At 35.4% G+C, this 13,552-nt stretch overlaps 1 protein-coding gene across 2 annotated transcripts; it reads left to right on the forward strand.

Moving 5' to 3' along the window:
- Positions 1–273: 273 nt before the first annotated feature.
- LOC126680220 (MAG2-interacting protein 2) lies at positions 274–10,629 on the forward strand. Of its 2 annotated transcripts, none has more exons than XM_050375286.2 (7): positions 274–885; positions 1,580–2,556; positions 3,190–3,278; positions 3,813–4,172; positions 6,095–7,334; positions 7,458–7,723; positions 7,827–10,629. In XM_050375286.2, the coding sequence occupies exons 1-7, from the start codon at positions 476–478 to the stop codon at positions 10,434–10,436; spliced, it is 5,952 nt and encodes a 1,983-aa protein (XP_050231243.1). In that variant the 5' UTR covers positions 274–475; the 3' UTR covers positions 10,437–10,629. The 2 variants fall into 2 exon arrangements, with proteins under 2 accessions (XP_050231243.1, XP_050231245.1); XM_050375288.2 differs by having other exon boundaries at positions 793–885; positions 1,570–2,556.
- Positions 10,630–13,552: the final 2,923 nt, after the last annotated feature.

The raw sequence follows: 13,552 nt of genomic DNA on the forward strand, positions 1-13,552 counted from the left end.
GCGGTCAGAATGGAGCGGTTTCCAATAGGAAGGGGGGGGGGGGTGTGAATTGGTCCGATTTTGTATAGTTTTAGGGAGGGGTGATATCTTCACTTTCTCAGGGATGTCTTTGATACAATTTACCAAGTTGTGGCTTTGTTTGATCCACTTTCATGAACTTGTTTTGTTTTGATATTTCGTGTAAGTTCAGGGGTGATATGACCCTTTATCCAAAAGAAAATATAAAAATCCTAAAATATAGAATTTTCTTTTCTTTATTTCTCCTCTCTACGCTCAGATTTTAACTCAAGTGAAGTTTCTTTTATATCCCTTTCTTCTTCCTGTATCTTCCTCAAGTTATCAAAGTTATTGTCAATCCAAATATAAACTGAAACTCTAAATGCGTTCGCCGCTGTGACGATCCACCGCACGTACCGCCGGGAATCACAACTCCGGCGAAAAACGAATTGAGACGCGGCTCTCAGATCGCGACGCCATGAGTAAATCCGCGAATAATGTAACTAAGCCTGAAATGTACGCTGCTCTAATCCGCAACCGTGAATATCAGGCAGCCATGGACTTTGCCAAACAGCACGGCTTGGACAGGGACGAAGTTTTAAAATCACAGTGGTTGAATTCCGGCCATGGAGTAACTGACGTAAATTTGTTTTTATCAAAAATTAGGGATCATAATTTTGTAATTTATGAATGTGTTAATAAAGTAGGACCAACAGAAGATGCTATGACTGCATTACTTGCTCATGGACTCTATTTAACTGATCGGTACCGATTTTCGGAAGAAAAACATGGTGAAAATGCCGAGATGTGGGATCTTCGATTGGCTAGGGTTCAGTTGTTGCAGTACAGAGATAGACTGGAGACATATCTGGGCATAAGCATGGGCAGGTATTATTCTTGCTGGATGTGTATGATTATCTTATAGGTTAGGTGATTGAAATTGATTGTAGAAGTGGAATTTATTATATTAGTCCTTTGCATACAGATTTAACTTCACTCAATCAACGTTTCCCGATTCGGAACATGTCGGACATTTGGTGTTTCCGGACATGAAACTTCAATTTTAACATAGAAAACCTTTAAATAATATTGTTTCTCAGTGTTCAAGTGTCCTGTTTCCCTGTGTCCGTGGTACCTAGGATTTAAGTTATTGTACAATTATCACTCTGGCTTCTTTTTATGTTCTTACAATTACAAGTATCATACTAAGATGAAAATAAGAGTGAACTAAAAATAACTGAAAACGTGGAACATGATGACAATTTTACACTCTATATTATGTTGTTTATCAGCTTATTTTGGATGGGTTTAGTGAAAGAGGAATAGGCAGTATAGATTCACTTAGATTTGTTTTTATCAGTTAGTCTGTTGAGAAATTCTTAAGAATATTTGAATATTCATGCATGATTAAAGAAAGATTGAGGTCGTAAAATTGCCTGATTTGGTCTTAGGTTATTAGTTATTTGTCGTGTATTCTATCTATTAATGAAATTTGTGAGTTAATTTTTGTTTATTTTGCTCATGTTTTTATATCCTTGAGAGCTTCTACTGACTGACAACATAATGACATAGTCTTGGGCAGGTTTTCTGTGCAGGAATATAGAAAATTTCGTGTTATGCCTCTAAGTGAAGCTGCTGTAGCTCTTGCTGAAACTGGGAAAATTGGTGCTTTGAACCTTCTCTTCAAGCGTCATCCTTATTCTCTTTCTCCTTCAATGTTGCAAATATTATCTGCTATCCCGGAAACTGTTCCTGTTCAAACATATGGGCAGCTTCTTCCTGGCAGGAACCCTCCTACTGGTGTTTCCCTGAGGGAAGAAGATTGGATTGAATGTGAAGAGATGTTGAGCTTCATCAATAGTTTACCTGAGAATCATGAATTAGGTATTCAGATCCGAACTGAGCCCATTATCAGAAGGTGCCTGGGATACATTTGGCCATCTGCTAATGAACTTTCTATATGGTACATGGATAGAGCTAGAGATATTGATCGCTACAGTGGCCAGCTGGATAATTGCCTTTGCCTGGTTGATGTAGCATGTCGAAAGGGTATCTTTGAGTTGCAGCAGTTTTACAAGGATATTACTTACTTGCAACAGCTTATTTATTCTGATGAGAGTGAAGCTGAAATATGCTTTAATATTTCGCTTTTGGATTGGGAAAATTTATCTGATTATGAGAAGTTTAGAATGATGCTCAAAGAAGTTAAAGAGGAAAATGTGGTAAAGAAGTTGCATGATAAGGCTATTCCTTTTATGCAAAGTAAGTTTCATGACTCGGCTCCTGTTAGTCAAGCTGAACTTAAGGGTAGCAACCTTTCTTTAGAACAGAAGGATGAGTCATTTCTGGTGAGATGGCTTAAGGAGATTGCTTTAGAGAATAAATTGGATATATGCTTGATGGTAATAGAAGAAGGGTGCAGAGACTTAGCTACTAATGGTTTCTTCAAGGATGAAATTGAAGCTGTGGATTGCGGTCTGCAATGTGTATATTTATGCTCAGTTACAGATAGATGGACTACATTGTCTGCTATATTGTCAAAGCTTCCACAAAAGCATGGTAAGTTTTTCTTTTGCACAATTGTGTAATTTGGTTAGTAGGAGACTATACGAGATTTGTTGCTTGTCAGATAACATGAATTTCTGTCAAAGGATGTCTCAGCAGAAAGCCAGCAATTCCAGCTCTGCTAAAACACACACTTTCTTTATATAGGGGGAAATAATTTAAGGTGCAGTTGTATTTATTCACTAACTTGAGATGGGGGGTTGGGTTCGCCATTGTAAATCTATATAAATTGTAAGGTAAATGCAATTCAAATTAATTCATACATGCCGGATATCATGAGTTTCTTCATGAGTTGGAATGCTTAGAAGAAGCACACTACCTTCCTAAAAATGCTTGTACCTCTCAACTTTAATGTTATTTTTAATTTTAGTTGTTGTAATAACATGGTAGACTGGTGCTTGAATTTAGTCTCTTAAAATTAATCTGCGGCTTTATCTGCTATTATTAATAAAAATTGTCTGTTATAGAAGTTTTTCTTTTCTTTTTTCATTTGATTTGAAATTTGAAAACTATGACAGTAGAATCCAGTTGCATTTGGAAAGTCATGTCCAATTATATTTGTGTATATTTGATGAAATTTGTTATGTTGATAGTGTCGAGTATAATATACTAAAATTGACCTTACAGATGCTGAAATATATATTGATGGCCTAGAGGAACGGCTTAAGCTTGCAGAGAGCCATATTGAAGCTGGGAGGGTTCTGGCACTTTACCAGGTTTGAGTTCTCTCCTACTGATGATGATTTTGAGAATTGAGAATCAGTTAATTTTTCTTACTTGATTGGATTCTTTGACCTTGATTTTCTTTTTGGGTTTTCTCACATGTGATATTGGCTTGAGCTGCAGTACATTCTCCTCATCCAAAAATGTCCATTAGGCTTTTAGATGTCACAGTTCACAATGGAACTTCAGTATTTTTCATTCTTTATTTTCACCAACTCATCTCTGTCCAAATTTTGTTTTAGAATTCTCTGCTAATTAGTGTCTGGGAAGTGGGTTCCTATCCTATTACATTATGGAGGGCAGTCATTGTATCAAACATTTATTGCATTTTTCATTTTATAACGGAATATGTACCCTCATTTTGTTACATGACGTATAGAAAATATTAATAGAGTATGCTGTACCTTTTACTATATCTGGTTGTAATGGCATCAAGAGTGGAATCATTGGACTTTGATTATGAAACTTGAACTATTTTATTTTGTTTCAGTTAGTTTTATTGTAAAATGGTTCTTGCTTGTATTCAGGTCCCGAAACCAATGAACTTCTTCCTGGAGGCTCATGCAGATGAAAAAAGTGTGAAACAGATTCTACGTCTTATGCTTTCAAAATTTGGTCGGCGACAACCAGGTCGGTCTGATAATGACTGGGCAAGCATGTGGCGTGATATGCAAAGCCTGCGGGAGAAGGCTTTCCCTTTTCTTGATCCAGAGTACATGCTAACAGAATTCTGCAGGGGACTTCTGAAAGCCGGGAGATTTTCCCTTGCAAGAAATTATCTGAAAGGTACAAGTTCAGTTGTTTTGGCATCAGAGAAAGCAGAAAATCTTGTTATTCAAGCTGCACGTGAATTTTTTTTCTCGGCTTCTAGTCTCTCTTGCTCGGAGGTGAGTGAATATACTTTTTTGTTTTGTCATGGACTCATGGTTTGTGATATCTTCCAAGGGCCTTAAATTCCTATCTTTTTCTATACTAGTTTCGCAGTACGTGCTATGCACGTGGCTCGTAACGTGACTTGACAATATTTATTAATAAATTAATCAATGTAAATAATATTAATTTATGATTTATAATATAAATTAAATTAAATTTATTACAATTGTATCAATATGTTTTATGTATAATTGATATTAAATTTCTTAGAGTTTTTGTTAGAATAAAAAATATTTTTATAGCAATTAACTAATTTAATAGTAATAGTTATATATAAAAAGAATTCTATTTTAAATAAATAATTCCATAACATTGGTTTATTAAATGGACACATAAATAGTAAATTCAACACACGGAAATTTATAGCTGCAATTAGAACAGTAAATAGTTAAAGTAATAATAGTCTCTAGCAAGTAATAATTTGTAAATAGTAATTTTATCAAGTCTTGGTATATTTGGTATGTTATAGATAATATAGTTTTCTAATCCATGTTAAATTCTTATTTCCTTTATCAAATCAAATACATATTTCTTATCATATGGTGTCAACTTTGTGATATTATTTCCTATGTATTATTATACGAAAATTAAAAATTAAATTTATTATATAATCATATATTATTTAAATTAGTTATTAAACTAATTAGAAATTAGTTAGAGTTTGTATTGAATTAGGAAATATCTTATGAGTTGGATTAGAATTTTTTAATTAGTATTAAATTAATTAGAAATTAATTAGAATTTGTATTGGATTAGGAAATATATTATGAGTTGGATTAGGATAGGATTATTAATTTTGTTGATTAATTATATTAATAGTTAAAACAATGTTAAGGGTAATAACGTAAAAGTGCCTGTCCCCCCCCATCCGTGCTTTTATATATAGTATAGATATACTGTAGCCTGCATGTGTCAAAATTAAATTTTGATTGAAATTGAATAGTATGATTTCCGTCGCATAGTTTTCATGTATTTGTTTTCAAAAAATCAAAAATACTATACTAGATTATTGCTTTACATTATAACATGCAAAAAATGTATCTCAATTGCAGAAAATTCTATAATTGATTCTGGACACACACATATATATATATGAACCTTTGAGTTTATATATGATAAATCCGCAAGATATATTTAATGTTGAAAAGTTGGTCTTTAACTTTTTTGGAGGAACGATTGCATTTTGTATACATCTTTACAAGTGGTAAATTTTTAAATAATGGCTTTTATATGTTTTAAATTATCTCTTTTGTCTCTCTCTCCCAATAATATGCAATAAGCTTAAGACTTTTAATTTAGAAAATCTTTTAACAATCTTTACCATAAGCTAAATTTTCTTTTTAAAGTTTAAAGTGTCATTTTCAGTTTTTTAATCCTTTGGAAGATGTTTAAGTATCACTAATAGCAGTAAATAATTTTTAATTTGTTTTCTTTTTAGTTTCATCTGAGGCTTAACTATTATAAGCAGTTACAATTATGGGTAGGTTCTTATTTTGATTAAACAATGTTTGTAGTATTGTTGTTAAGGGTCTTTAAATGCATATGCTGTACCCTTGTGTGTCATTTGGCTTCAGGTCACTTTCAACTAAATTCAAAGTTGGTGTTTCTTCAACTTGCGTTCCTTCTGTTCATTTGTTAGCTTTCTGTTTTCTTGTACCTTGTATAATGTGGCATCTAATGGGCTCCTTTCTGAAATAGGAAACTAGCAAGTATGCAACAGAAAGGGACTTCTTCTATTCTATTTTAGCTTAGTCGCTTAGTCGCTTAATTGTTTTGCTGTTTAGTATCTCCAATGAATTTAAGTAACATTGTCAATATGCTGTTGGCTTGTGAGTTTATATAACTTTATTGGTTATGTTTCTGCAACTTTCTGCAGATCTGGAAGGCTAAGGAATGCCTAAATTTATTCCCAAGTAGCAGGCTTGTTAAAGCAGAGGCTGATATATATGAGGCACTCACTGTTAAGCTTCCAAACCTTGGATTAACTCTCCTCCCTTTGCAGTTCAGGCAAATAAGGGATCCTATGGAGATCTTAAAAATGGCTATCACCAGTCAACCCGGAGCTTATTTACACGTTGATGACCTTATTGAGGTTGCTAGACTTCTAGGACTAAATTCTCCAGAGGATCTATCTGCTGTTGAGGAAGCTATTGCCAGAGAAGCTGCTGTAGCTGGTGATCTGCAATTGGCATTTGATCTTTGCCTTGTTTTGGCTAAAAAAGGACATGGTTTCATTTGGGATTTGTGCGCAGCAATAGCCAGAGGTCCCGCCCTTGAAAACATGGATGTAAATTCTCGAAAGCAGCTACTAGGTTTTGCTTTGAGCCACTGTGATGCTGAATCTATTGGTGAGCTTCTCCATGCATGGAAGGATCTGGACATGCAAGGTCAGTGTGACACTTTGTTGATGTTTTCAGAGATGAGTTCCTCTGAGGTTCCTGCTCAAGATTCCTCAATTATGTCGCTACCAGTAAATGGTATACAGGATATTGTTGATCTTAATGATTGCTCTAAACTGGTTGATGGAAGAAGTGGCCATGATCATGAAGCATACTTAAGTAAAGTAAAAAATACACTTTCTTTTGTTGCTAAAAATTTGCCCATGCAGAATGGAACTGATCTGGATTCTTTTTTGAGAGAGAATGGAAAAACTTTATCTTTTGCTGTTTTCCAACTTCCATGGTTGCTCAATTTGAGTAAGCAATCAGTAAATGATAAGAAATTAGCTTCTGACTTATTTCATGGAAAACAATGTTTGAGCATATGCACGCAAGCACTGGTAACTATTCTCTCCTGGTTGGCAAGAAATGGTTTTGCTCCGAAAGATGATGTTATAGCCTCTCTGGCAAAGTCAATTATAGAACCACCTGTTACAGAAGAGGAGGACATCATGGGATGCTCTTTATTGTTGAATCTTGTGGATGCCATTGGGGGAGTTGAAGTAATAGAAGAGCAGCTAAGAATAAGGAAAAATTATCAAGAAATTTGCAGCATCATGACTGTGGGGATGACTTACGGTGTATTACATAATTTTGAAGTCGAGTGCAATGGTCCATCTCAGAGGAGGGAGCTGCTATTGAGAAAATTTGCAGAAAAGCACATACCATTTAATTCTGGTGATTTTTTTTCAATATTTTTGCTATATTAATGTGGTTAATTTGTAATATATCTTGGGAAGTCCAAAATATTGTTTTTCTTTGCAATGTTGTAATGCTCTTATGCTGGTATTTTGAATTCAGATGAAATGAACAAATTTGATGAAGTACAATCAACATTCTGGAGGCAATGGAAGCTTGATTTAGAAGAAAAAAGACGTGTAGCTGAACATTCTAGATTGCTGGAGCAGATCATTCCAGGGGTTGAAACCACACGTTTTCTGTCAGGTGACTTCAGTTATATTGAGAGTGTTGTTTGTTCCCTGATAGATTCAGTAAAGTTGGAAAAGAAGCACATTGTGAAGGATATCTTGAGATTAGCTGACACATATGGCTTAAGTCATACTGAGGTATGCAGACTTATCAGCCTTTGAACTTTGAATAAATGAAGCAGTCAGTCGCATGCCTGTTTTAGTCTTCATATATAGATACTCAATTTTTCCTGTTCTGCAGGTTTTGCAACAATACCTAAGTTCTATTCTTGTTTCTGAGGTTTGGGCCGATGATGATATCATTGCTGAACTTGCAGAAGTTAAAGCAGAGATAATTGGCTGTGCTTCTGAAACCGTCAAAACTATTTCCTCGGTTGTGTACCCTGCAATTGATGGGCGCAACAAACGTCGTATTGGTTTTATATTTAGCCTCCTCTCGGACTGCTATTTGCATCTAGAGGAAACGGAAAACTCTTTGCAAGACATACACTCTTTTCCCCCAAAACTATGCACTATTAGTTTAGCTCGCTTATACAAGGTCTTTGAGCAAGAATGCCAAAGGGTATCTTTTATTGAAGATCTGAACTTCAAGAATATTGCTGGATTAGATGGTCTAAATTTTCAATTTCTAGGAAGTGAAGTCTATGCGCACGTGAACGATCTTAGCTTGGAAGCCTTGGCAAAAATGGTACAGACATTGTCTGGTATCTATACTGATATGGTGCCCGAAAATCTCATTTCATGGCAGGATGTGTATAAACATTACGTTCAAGGTTTATTAACGACATTGGAAAAAGGAACCAGAATGGATTTCAATTTTGTGAATGCCGACAGATTTCAGGAGTTTATCATACAACTTGAGCACACCTATGATTTTTCTCGTGTGTATATCAGACTATTGGTACCATCTGATGCCTTGGAAATTATGAAGCAGTACTTAACCGTAAGTGTACCCCTGCACGGTTCTTATGAGAGTATTCCAGATAACTCAGCATGGCAGGATTGCCTCATTATCCTTTTGAATTTTTGGCTTAGACTGAGTGAAGAAATGCAAGAAATTATATCCAGGGATAGTTCAGAAGAAATAGCATTCCGTCCAGATTGTTTATCGAATTGTTTGAAGGCCTTAATGAGGCTGCTGGTGGAGGACAGTGTATCTCCAAGTCAGAGCTGGGGTAGCATCATAGGCTACGCCAATTGCGGCTTCGTTGGTGATTTTTCTGTTGAGATTCTGATTTTCTGCAAAGCCATGGTTTTTGCTGGCTGTGGTTTTGGAGCCATTTCGGAAGTATTCTCCAAGGCAATATCCCATTGTGATACCAGTTTAACTCCTTCTGCTGACTCGGAATCCCGAAATCTTCTTCTTCATCTCTATATAAATATGTTGGATCCCTTCTTAGAAAATTTGGTCAGTGGATTCTACGAACCCCAGAATTTATATCATCTACTATCTTCATTGAGCAAGTTGGAAGGTCAAATCGAGGATTTGCAGAGGGTTAGACGGGCAGTTTGGGAAAAGATGACCCAATTCTCCGATAATTCAGAGCTACCAAGCCGTGTTCGGGTTTATGTTCTCGAGCTCGTGCAGCTGGTTAGGGGTAGAAATATCAAGGGTTTCTCTACAGAGCTACAATCCAAGGTTTTACCATGGGAAGGATGGGATGAATGGCTATCTACAAGTAAACAGAGCGAGATTACTGCTGGTGACGGACTGCTGGATAACACAGATGCTTCTAGTCAGTTAACGAGTACTTTAGTTGCTCTTAAATCATCTCAGCTTGCGGCAAGCATTTCCCCTAATATAGAAATTGCTGCTGATGATCTCTTGAATGTGGGGACCGCCATCACATGCTTTTCAAAATTATGTGAAGTTTCGAGTTCAGATGCTCACATTGAGGTGCTGCTAGCCATTTTAGAAGAGTGGGAAGGGTTTTTTGTAGTTGGAAGAGATGAAACTAATTCTGCAGAAACATCGGAAGCAGTAAACGACTGGAATAATGATGATTGGAATGAAGGATGGGAAAGCTTTCAGGAAGTCGGATCTCTTCAGAAAGAGAAAACAGAGACCTCCCTATCTGTTGATCCTTTGCATGTGTGCTGGACGGAGATATTCAAAAAACTGGTCTCAAAATCACGTTTCACTGATGTAATAAGATTGATCGACCAATCGCTAAAGTCTAACCTTGTTTTGCTGGATGAAGATGATACTAAGACATTAAGTCGGATTTTACTTGAGATAAATTGTTTCATGGCTTTGAAGCTTGTACTTCTTTTGCCTTATGAAGCATTGCACTTGCCGTGTTTGTGTATAGTTGAAGATAAGCTTAAGCAAGGAGCTATTTCTGAAACAGTTGGCAGAGATCATGAGTTCTTTGTTCTTGTATTGTCATCAGGGATTATATCGGCAATAATGACAAACTCTTCATTCGGCACTACTTATTCCTATTTCTGCTATTTAGCAGGAAATTTCTCTCGTCAGTGCCAGGAGTCTCAGTTAACTAGAATCACCGAGGAATCTGCAAACTCTGCAGCGGACTTTCTGTTTCTTTTTCGGAGAATACTGTTCCCATCCTTCATCTCGGAGCTTGTGAAGGCTGATCAACAAATTCTAGCAGGATTTCTTGTTACGAAGTTTATGCACACAAATGCTTCTTTAAGTCTAATTAATATCGCTGAAGCTAGTCTTACGAGATACTTGGAGATGCAGCTCCAAGCAGTCCAGCACGACGAGTTTGGTGTTGATGAGGTAAGTTCGTGTGAACTGCTGAGAAATACAGTTTCTAGATTGATAAGCAAATTAGGAAATGATATCGGGGCTGCATTGTCGTTGCTGTCTGCAAATGTTAGATGAAAATCCCTTTTAGAAGATTTTGCGATAACATTAGGCGTATGTTTTGTACACTGTCTCACAAACTTTATGTACATTCTATGTAGATGTCTTTTTTTTTTTGTTTCTGTAGCTTTAAGGCAAATAAACGAAATACACATACAATTAATTTTTTTTTTCCTTATGGGAAGATTTTATGTCTAAATTTGTGCTTCTACAGTTTTTGTTTTACAAAATAAATGTTATTTTGTTCACCTATCATAATTTAATGGATTATTATCACTTATTTAATGGTGAAATTGATAAATTACAATGAATTTTCAAGTGCAGCGGAATTGGTAAGAAAAAAAAAATGAAATCATCATTGGCCAAACATAAACATAGTGTTGTTTGACTCGTTCATGTTCACGAACAACTCGTATATGAACTCATTTAATTATTGTTTGCGAATGAGCTCATGTATAAACTCGATTTAGAGTTCATGAACGGGCTCGTATATGAGCTCGATAGAGAGTTTGCGAACCAGCTTGTATAGAAACTCGATTGAGATTTTGTGAACTAACTTGTAGTTAAATTAAATATAAAATATTCTTTTGATTTATCAAAACTACATAATCCTGATTGAAACAAAAATTCATGTTTGTTTGTTTGTTTAACTGTAAAACGAGTTGAGCTTTTGTCAATTTGTTTAGCTGCTAAACAAACGAGCTCTCTAACAAACTCGTTTAGTATAAACTTGTTGACGAGTTCGTTTGTTTAGCAGTTAGACGAACGAACACGAGCCGAATATGAACTATAAATTTTAAATGAACCGAATATGAACACCTCGTTTAAAACTCGAACGAATAACCAATATGAATACCTTAAAACTCGAATCAGCTCGGTTCATTTACAACCCTTTATTATTTACTTTTAACTAATCCTTTGACCAAAATCTAAACCGACTAAAGCGGTATAACAATTTTTATTAAAATAATACATTTCCAACCAACCAATGTGATTAACCGGTTCAGCTGATCCAAAGAGAATTCCTTGTTTTTCTTCTTACTATTATAAAGAATTTATTATGGTATTGTTATTCAAATATCGGGTGGTTTGGTTCTACCCAGAGAGAAATCACTTTAATCAAAGATGGCTAAACAAATCAAAATCAGCATCATAATATTCCATTCCTACAATGTTCATTTTCTCAATTCTTTTTCTGTTTTGCTTTACGTTTAATTTCTTATTACTTTTTCATAGTTTCACTTGCACAAGAAAATTGAGAATCAAACAATTTAAAGTAGTGGTGGTGACATTTCTTTGCATGTAGTCCATAACTAATAGTCAGCTTGCCTTAATCAGCTCGACCAGATAATAGACTCTGCAACACTCCAGCTGATGTATTTAGGCAATTTCTTGGGTGGAGAATAATCTTTTATGAGTGCACTCACTCATCATTTGCCTATATAAACTACAAATTTCACATCCATCACAACACACACTAAACAAACCTGACAGAAACCTATTAGCTTCTGTATTTAAAGAGCCTGTGGAATCATCAGAGAGGTACCGAAAACGACGAATCTTTACGTGTTTGGTTCATTAATTTAGAGTTCATCATCTGATATTTTTTGTTTCATTTCTGTCTTCACAGGAGGAAATATATTTTCCATCTTTAACGAGCGGATTTGCGTATCTACCTATGTCTACTGTGATGTAAGCGTAAACGAGCAACGGAGAGTCTTGAGAAACAAGACTAGTTTATTTTTCTACGCATATCACCAACAACATCCCTTGTTTCGTTCGTTGGAATACCAATAGCCGGTCAGTCTTATAAGATTAATACGATCATTTGCCTCTTCAGTTGTTCTTGTACATCTCATAATCGTTAGAATTAGAATTACGACTTTCTTTTATGAGCCAACTTTGGCGACTATCACAAAACACCGAGCATTTAGTATGTTCAGAAACTGTTGACCGCGTGAAATGTACTATGGAACCGATTCTTGTTAGCTTCCATATTACATTTCAAGTGGTTAATAGTTTCCGAACATATAAAATGATCGGTTTTTTCTTGTGATCACAACAACTATTCTATCAAAAAAACCAGAGTCGCCAAAGTTGGCTCATGAAACTATTATATTGGTGATCTAATTCTAGCGGTTATCTGGCGTATAAGAACAGCTCAAGAGGCGATGATCGTCTTAATCCTATGAGACCGATTATTGGTGCTTGATGGATGAACAAGGGTAGTTGTTAGTGTTATTCGTAAAAAAATTGTGTAAACTCTGTTGCTCTTTATGCATACATCATAGTAAATTTAGTAACGGACCACTGGTGTTATGTTTCTTAGCTAGCACCGTAAAATATTATTACTCGCGTATGGCTTATCAGATTACTGTTGATTAGCATCCGACGCATTTATCTAGATTTTCACGGATTGCGAGTAATCACTCGTAGATCTGATCGAGTGTCGAAATTGTGTCAATCATAGTTCACATTTCTTGCTAGACGGATAATGAACTTTTGTGGTTCATAGATTAGAACTATACCAAAAGGAAGCTTTTGATCTATGGATCGCAATTGCAAAGCTTGTACCTTGAGCACGCAATCCATCCTCTGCTTAGAATAATCCGTGAAAATCTGTGTAGAGGATCGATTGCGTGCTCAAGGTACAAGCTTCGCAATTGCGATCCATAGATCAAAAGCTTCCTTTTGGTATGGTCCTAATCTTACGAACCACAAACGTTCATTATCCGTCTAGCAAGAAATGTGAACTAATATTGACACAATTTCGACACTCAGATCTACGAGTGATTATTAGTAATTCGTAATTCGATTTCCTTTGTATTTTTTCGAAGAGAGCAAGTGATCATTAGGCAAACATGTTGTTAGAAGCTGGATCCTGAATTTCATTTGTTAAATTGTAATGTTTGGATTAAAAGACTTGAACTGTGTATTCAGGAATTGCATTATTTATTTAAATTGTAATATTTTAGAGTAATGTATATGTTTCACTCTGAAATTTTTATTTATCTCCCTGCTTTGTTATTTAAATATTTTCAATATTTTTTACTTTTTGTTTTTTACAATTTTTACTGATCAATGGAATTTGGTATATAATTTTTAGCCGGCCGGTAGTGTCCAATGGAAGTCTC

The sequence above is a fragment of the Mercurialis annua genome, linkage group LG5, assembly GCF_937616625.2.
Source record: "Mercurialis annua linkage group LG5, ddMerAnnu1.2, whole genome shotgun sequence".
Taxonomy (NCBI): Eukaryota; Viridiplantae; Streptophyta; class Magnoliopsida; order Malpighiales; family Euphorbiaceae; genus Mercurialis; species Mercurialis annua.

Excerpts from the sequence above, each read along its gene's own strand:
- LOC126680220 (XM_050375286.2), top strand. The coding sequence starts at position 476 with ATGAGTAAATCCGCGAATAATGTAACTAAGCCTGAAATGTACGCTGCT. Across the intron at positions 4,173-6,094 it reads CTAGTCTCTCTTGCTCGGAG|ATCTGGAAGGCTAAGGAATG; the intron begins GTGAGTGAATAT and ends AACTTTCTGCAG. Across the intron at positions 7,724-7,826 it reads ATGGCTTAAGTCATACTGAG|GTTTTGCAACAATACCTAAG; the intron begins GTATGCAGACTT and ends CCTGTTCTGCAG.